This window comes from Lactuca sativa, chromosome 9 (genome assembly GCF_002870075.4).
Source record: "Lactuca sativa cultivar Salinas chromosome 9, Lsat_Salinas_v11, whole genome shotgun sequence".
NCBI classification, from domain to species: Eukaryota; Viridiplantae; Streptophyta; class Magnoliopsida; order Asterales; family Asteraceae; genus Lactuca; species Lactuca sativa.
In genome coordinates, this window is record NC_056631.2 from 68,108,322 (window position 1) to 68,116,237 (window position 7,916).

Consider the following 7,916-nt stretch of genomic DNA (forward strand, 5'->3'; position numbering starts at 1 on the left):
CATCTCTGGTAGCGCAAAGCGATAAGGTGCCTTGGCAATAGGTGTCGCTTCCTGGACCAAATCAATCCGGAACTCCACGTGCCTCTCGGGAGGCACACCCGACAACTCCTCGGGAAAAACATCCGGAAACTCACTCACTATCGGAACCTCAGCGATAGAACTCGGTCTCTCAGCAGCAACTCGGGTATCCAATACATACGCTACAAAACCCCTGCAACCCTGCCACAGACTCTGCCTTGCTCTGGCAACCGAGCAGAATGCTGACCCAGATCGAGCACCCTCGCCATACACTGTAAGCATTCCCCTACTAGGTTCTCATATGGTCACCAACTGACGCTCGCAGTCGATCACTGCTCCAAAACGGCTCAACCAATCCATGTCCACGATGACACATACATCACCCATAGCAATCGGTACCAGTCAGATCAATCGGAAACTCGACACCAAAAATCTCCAGCACACATCCTCGGAAAACATCAATAGCGAAAACTGCATGCTCTTCGGCTATAGAAACTCTCAAAGGTCGACTCAACGACTCACGTCGGATACTGAGGTGGCGACTAAACGCTAATGATACGAAAGATCGACTCGCACCCGAGCCAAATAACACCAAAGCAGGTACAGAACTCATAAGAAAAGTACCTAAGGATAACACAATATAAGCACAAATAACTCAAAATAGAATAAATAAAGGAATACATACCGGCCACAACATCCGGTGCCGCGCGGACCTCCTTCGCTGTCAGCTGGAAGGCTCTCCCACGAACCTTCAGCGCCTCGGCCTTCACTGGCCGGCTCTCTGTAGCTCGTATAGCAGCGGGTGCAGATCCTTGCGCTGATCCCTGAAGCAGCTGGGGGCACTCGGTCTTCTGATGGCTGGTCTGGTTGCAGTGAAAACAGACTGCGAACCCCTTGGGGAAATCGCTCTATGCCCCTCTTTGCCACATTTGTAGCAAACACCCACTCGACACACCAAATTTCCAGTCACCCTCTATATTATTATTATGAGTGGCAAATGATATGCTAGTGTAGATTTTATTAAAATTCGAAAGATAAAAAAAATCAAAAAACAAAAACAAAACAAAAATTCTCAGTCTCAAATGATTTTATATTGTTTGCACAATCTTAGTGAGAGCCATGTGTATTTAAAAATATTAAGCATCAAGCCAACGTCTTTTATCAGATCACATCGGCGTGTTCGTTCCAAAATAATTATTCAACCTCAACAACTTTCAACGGATTGCTTTTACGCTATAATAAATTCTTTTGTCAAGTAAAATGATGTTTATAAATGAAATCAAAGGACAATAACTTATTATTTTGTACAATCGAAAAAACCACATTTATTGAGAAATCGTGCATGATCTTAGATGTTAGGAAAATTTTAACGGGTCATCAATAATAATGTGGTGATCCTTATATCTATGACATCTATTGATGTGATTTTTAAAAAAGTTAGTTCTGTTATCTAAAATTAGTTTTGTTATCTAAAAAAATGGCATAATATACAGTGGTGGAGCTTCAATATTTCATTTGGAGGCCGAAAATATAATTTGTATAAAATTGATAAACAGGAGCTATAATCAAAATTTTATATTTTTAGACTAAATATATATAAAATTAAAACATAGAAACTATTTATGCCAAAAAAAAAATTAGAAAGGCCACAGCCCCTAGCCCTTGAAAATATCCGCCCTTCATACAAAGATTTGTTATTAAACTTGTACACAAGTGTCCTTGTATCATCTAAGCCTAAAAATGTTACATTTCATACAAAGATTTGTTATTAAACTTGTACACAAGTTTTCTTGTATCATCTAAGCCTAAAAGATGTTTTCAATACATATAAGTCTTTACTGGAAAATTTTATGTTTTTTTTTTCTTTTTATTTTCTCATACATAACTCTTATTAACATTAAAAATGCAACATAGCAGTATTTTCTACCAACTTTTTTTACCGTATAATTTCTAAAGTCATAATTTTTGTCTTCATAATTTTATTTATTTTACTTTGTAAAATGATATTTTCTACCCTTATGTTTTTTTAAAGTGATAGTCTTTTTAGATAAGACAGGGACCAAACGCGTAACAAAAACAAACATTAAGGACCTTTCAAGTTAAAAAAATAAGTTAGGGACCAAACACACAAATTACCCAAAGTCATAGGGACCATTAGTGCAATTTACTCTAAATAATAAAACTTCCATAAAATTGTTACCTGAAAAAAAAATTATCTATTTTTATATATATGTCGGTATGAATTCGAGTTTCGTTGACGTAAATTTTGTGTTTATGTTTATTTTTAAGTATGTTTTTCACATATGAGTTCTGACACATATAATACATTTTATCAATGGTATCAACATTGTATATTTTTCTACCAAATGCAATAATATTTTACATGTTTATTTTTATGTATGTATCGATATAAATTCGAGATAGTTAGTGTTTCCACGTATATTTAGAAATTTTGTTCGTTAATTTTTTTTTAAAGATTGACTTGCTTTTTTTTATACATATGTGTCCATATACATTCAAGTTTATGTACTTTCAATATAATTTTTTTATGTTTTCATGCATATTTTTTATGTATGTTTCCTACGTATGATTCAGTTAACATATTTCATTTTATGTACGTTTCGATATAAATTCAAGTTTTTTATGAGTCGATGTAAATTTTGTGTACGTTTTCATGTTTATTTTTATGTATGTTTTCTACATATATATGATTATGGTCACATCTAATATGTTTTTATATAACGATATAAAGTAGAGTTAGTCGGTGGTAACAATCTTGTATATTTTTATCTACAAACAAATGTGGCAGTGATTAAGTTTTAACAATACAATAATCAAAGTTCAACTTGCAAAACGGATTGACGCAACCTGCAACGGGCAAATTGGTAGTTCTTTATATAAAAATTAACCTTATATGCTTTTAAATGAAAAAAAAAAAAAAAAAACCCTGCTTTTACGTGGTTTTTCATAGACATTATTAGTTTTATCAATTATCATTACAATAATTACAATATTAGTCGAAATTCAACTTACAAAAACAGAATCCCGCAACTACAAATTAGTATATCTTTATATAAAAATTAACTTGCTTAAAAAAAAAAAAAAAAAAAAAAAAAAAAAAAAAAAAAAAAAAACTGCTTTTACGTGGTTTGTTCAACGACATTATTAATTTTATTATCATGCAATCACGCGAATAGCCATTTACCGATTTCACCCTTAAGCATACTTCTTGACGCTTGACTCTACGTGGGCGTGAGCCACATTAACTCCTTCATTGACAAATTGACAAAGCAATAATTATAAAGGGGCATTCCCGTAATTTCACATCTGTAAGAAACTGCACTATAAAATTGAATCCCGGGTTGTTCATGTCGACGCTCACAAGTCACACCACAGCGAAAAAACAGGGTAAAGCAACTCCCAAAGTAGCAAACCTGACACAACCCACAACCATCAATTTCCTCGATCGATTCGTCAGAAAAGCTGATAAGCAGGTACAATTTTATGATTCTTCTTTGAAAAAACTTCGTTATCTCTTGTTCTATCGTCATCGATTCTGTGTTTGAATTTTGATGATATTCACGTTTACATCTTCATCTTCTGATCGTTTTGATTTTTGAATGTTTTACGAAAACGAGTTCAATTCAAACTAATCTTTTTTGGCTTAACCTCGAATTTCTCTTCTTCCTTGTCTTCTTATGCTTGTTGTCGTTTTCTTCGATAGAATTCTAGAGGATATCTTGATTTGTAGTTCAGAAGTATGAACGAAGATGAAGGAAGTTTTCTGGATTTTTGTTAATTTTTTGCTTTAGAGAACAAATCCGCTATCCGATTAGCTTAAATTTAAATTAAAAATGGATTGATCAGATCATATCATATCATCAACTTGATGATTTTCAAATTTCATACCATTCGATGATGTTTTGATTCATGCGATAACTCAAAAGTTACCGTTTCAATAGTTATGTTTCATGTTTCTATTTGTAATGTAAGCATTTTATTATAAATTATAGAAAAAAAAAAAAAAAAAAAAAAACATTGTGATGTTTTTACTATTTATGGTTAATAAATTAGGCAATTGATTAAGTTTTTTTTTTTTCATCGATTTTTTTTTCCTTCAATGTTGCTATTCATATATTTTAAGTCGAATATCCAGACTTAATATTGGCTGTAACTTTTTGCATCCTTCTGATTAAATTGGTACTTAATAAAACAAATTCAACTAAAAAACATGCTACACATGACAACAACTAAAAATAGCCATAGTCTTCTTTAAGCTTTTGCTAGACTCTAAAAGCCAACTTCCCCCTTTAAGTTTTAATATCAAAATTTTCTGTGTTTCAGGTGAATTCTTAAAGACAAATTCATCAATGGGTTCGATTTCAAACCCGGAAAACGAACAAAACATAATCAAAACCAAACCACAAGGAATCCAATTCATAGAATACACCGGAAACTCAACCCTCTCATACAAAACACACCAATCCATAGTCCTAGTCATCACATTTTTAGCTTACGCGAGCTATCATGCAGCTCGAAAAACCACAAGCATCATAAAAAGCTCACTCGATCCTCAATCTCAATCCTCAAACGACACCCTACAATCCATCTCCTTACTTTCGTGGTTGTTAGGAAGCGGGTGGGCCCCATTTAATGGCGCAAACGGGACCGGATTGCTTGGAGATCTTGACTTGGCGTTTCTATTTGTATACGCGATTGGTATGTTCTTTTCGGGACATATAGGCGATCGAATGAACCTAAGGGTATTTTTGACAATTGGAATGGTTGGAACCGGTTTGTTCACTTCATTGTTTGGAGTTGGATATTGGGCAAACATTCATTTCTTTTACTATTACTTGGTGGTTCAAATGCTAGCCGGGTTGTTTCAATCCACGGGTTGGCCTTCTGTGGTTGCAGTTGTTGGGAATTGGTTTGGAAAGAGTAAACGAGGGCTCATAATGGGTATATGGAACGCTCACACGTCTATCGGGAATATATCCGGATCATTGATTGCTTCTTATTTCTTAAAATATGGTTGGGGTTGGTCGATGGTAGTTCCTGGTTTAATGATTACTATCGTTGGATTGTTGGTGTTCTTGTTTCTACCTGTTGATCCTGAATCAGTAGGAGTTGATAAAGATGGAGATGGAGATGGAGATAAACCGGTTGAAAAAATAGGGGCTGAAGTCACTAAACCTCTATTGAGCTCAAAGGCAAACATCCAGAAAGAGAAAGAATCACCCGTGGGGTTTATAGAAGCATGGAAGATACCCGGTGTTGCCCCGTTTGCATTTTGCCTCTTTTTTGCAAAGTTGGTTGCTTATACGTTTTTGTATTGGCTCCCGTTTTACATCAGTCACACAGGTAAACTTGTTTTCAAAATTTCACGTTCCTGTATTGGCTCCCATTTTACACTAGAATATACGTGGAAAACTCCAAAACCAGAAAGCATGTTTCACTATATGATAAATTGTTACAATCACATAAACTAATCTCTCAAAATTTTTGACTTGCACCTTTTTACACTACCAATATGGAACATAATAACTTCTTTAGTTTTAGCCAACAAATCACAATGTTGAAGTTTGTGTGATCTTTTGCAGCCATAGATGGTGAATACTTATCTGACGTGGCTGCGGGAAATCTATCTACATTATTCGACGTAGGGGGGGTTGTGGGAGGAATCCTAGCTGGACACATTTCTGACCGATTAAATGCTCGAGCCATCACAGCAGCAAGCTTCATGTATTGTGCTATTCCAGCTCTGTATTTCTACCGAAACTATGGACACGTGTCCATGACTATAAACATTATCCTAATGTTAATCACGGGCATGTTTGTAAATGGGCCATATGCTCTCATAACAACTGCGGTCTCGACTGACCTCGGGACCCACCGGTCCTTGAGAGGTAACTCTCGGGCCCTTGCGACCGTCACTGCAATAATTGACGGAACGGGCTCGATCGGTGCTGCGATCGGGCCGTTGCTCACGGGTTACATTTCAACCCGGAGCTGGAGTGCGGTTTTTACCATGCTAATGGTGGCGGCATTTGTGGCGGGGTTGTTTCTTACTAGACTTGTGGTGGCGGAAATAGCATCGAAATGGGAAGATTCGAGACGGGGTTCGATTAGTATTCGGAGGTCTCCTTTAGTTGAAGTGTGATTGCTGGTATTTTTGTAAATACATGTGATATTATGTGTATGTGATTATAAATCGATTTTGTATTTATTTAATCCTTTGAATGAATGCGACTTTACTCAAGCTTGGCAAATTGTTATATATATAGTCTATTTCTCTAGTGTGGTCCTGATGTTAGTAAAGTAGCCATCTATAGGTAATAGAGTTGTGTCCAACTTTTGCAAAGTAGCCATCTATGGGAATGGAGTTGTGTCCAACTTTTGCAAAAATAAATAAAATAAATAAATCGTTTGAGTGAGAGTCGATGACCATATTATTTTTATATTTCAAAATACAAATTTTATAATATTTATCCATTTTAATATTATATGAGTCGAGAGGACGAAAGAAGGACAAAAAGGTAAAAGTGTTGGTGTCGTAATACATCAACTAGGTTTTCTGGTTAAACCAATCATTATGTCTGACTCTTAAGTCATAAAGAAACAACCATATATATTTGTCCATGTATGAACCGTCTAAATGAGACTAAATGACCATTTTACCCTTACATTTAAAAAAAAAATCATAATATTCATCAAGCAAGAAAGCGCAAATAGATAAACGGTTTCTGTCTTAATACATTAACCAAGCTTTTTTTTTTTTTTGACTTAACCAATTAAGTCATTATGATGTCCAAGCTCAAGTCATAAAGAAAAAGCCTTGTATAGCTGTTCAAATTAAGTGTTTAACAATTAAGCTTATTAAGTCAAAAAAAAGTCCCTTAGGCATTTGGGATATATATATATATATATATATATATATATATATATATATATATATATATATATATATATATATATATATATATATATATATATATATATATATATATATATTGCTCTGTCATGTGTTAGAATTTCTTATTATTTTTGGAATGCTTTCGCAGGTTTATGTCATCTGAATGTTTTGAACTACACTTTTAGCACTAAACTATTTTAAGAATTTTTTTACAGGTGCTACATTTAAGGCCACGAATGGAAAAGAGTATCGGCTTCATACTAAGCAGCCACTAGCTTTATATTCTCTTAAACAATATGCCATCCAAGCAATAAAAATAAAAAAAAATAAAAAACTTTTGAGCCAATAAAGTTAATAAAACCAAATTTGCTTTCAAAATGTAGCAATCAACAGAAACTTTGCCTACTTTACTGACATAAGAGTTCCAACATAATTGTGGCTGTGAGAATTTGAGGAAAAACAAACAAAAAAGCTAAAAGTGCAGCATTGGTGTCTTTTTTTAAAACTGATTATGGGGTTTGCTTAGACGCCACAAACTATGATCTCGAATTGTGTGGGTCCCAGAATTTATGCATAAAAATAATATGTTTGATATTGGTTGATATTCCTCTTGTTCATACCCTATCCAACATGTCCATTGTCCAACTTGTCAAAGGAATTGGAATGTAAATTATGTAATATGACCAAATTACCCTTTTATTCATTTTTTGTAACTTATTATTATTTTTAATAATGATGATCTCATTTAATTAAAATTTTCATTTATTAAACTCTTACCCGCGCAAACCTATATTTTTTCTTGAATTTCCACATAGTATATAAAGCAAAAAAGATAATTTTACAAAACGAAAATATATAATTGTACTTGATAAAAATAATTAATAAATATCTAGCTTTGGGGCTAGATCAAATGCCATTTAGTTGGGAGCTAAGTGCAAATTTAAAGAGTTACACAAAGAAAAGGAAAACATGTGTATATGTC

General features: G+C 34.0%; 1 protein-coding gene across 1 annotated transcript; it reads left to right on the top strand.

Annotated features, from left to right (window-relative positions):
• Nucleotides 1–3,356: 3,356 nt before the first annotated feature.
• Nucleotides 3,357–6,280, top strand: LOC111901625 (putative glycerol-3-phosphate transporter 1). Its single transcript, XM_023897502.2, has 3 exons — nt 3,357–3,512; nt 4,363–5,382; nt 5,622–6,280. The coding sequence occupies exons 2-3, from the start codon at nt 4,389–4,391 to the stop codon at nt 6,179–6,181; spliced, it is 1,554 nt and encodes a 517-aa protein (XP_023753270.1). The 5' UTR covers nt 3,357–3,512; nt 4,363–4,388; the 3' UTR covers nt 6,182–6,280.
• The last annotated feature ends 1,636 nt before the right edge of the window (nt 6,281–7,916 follow it).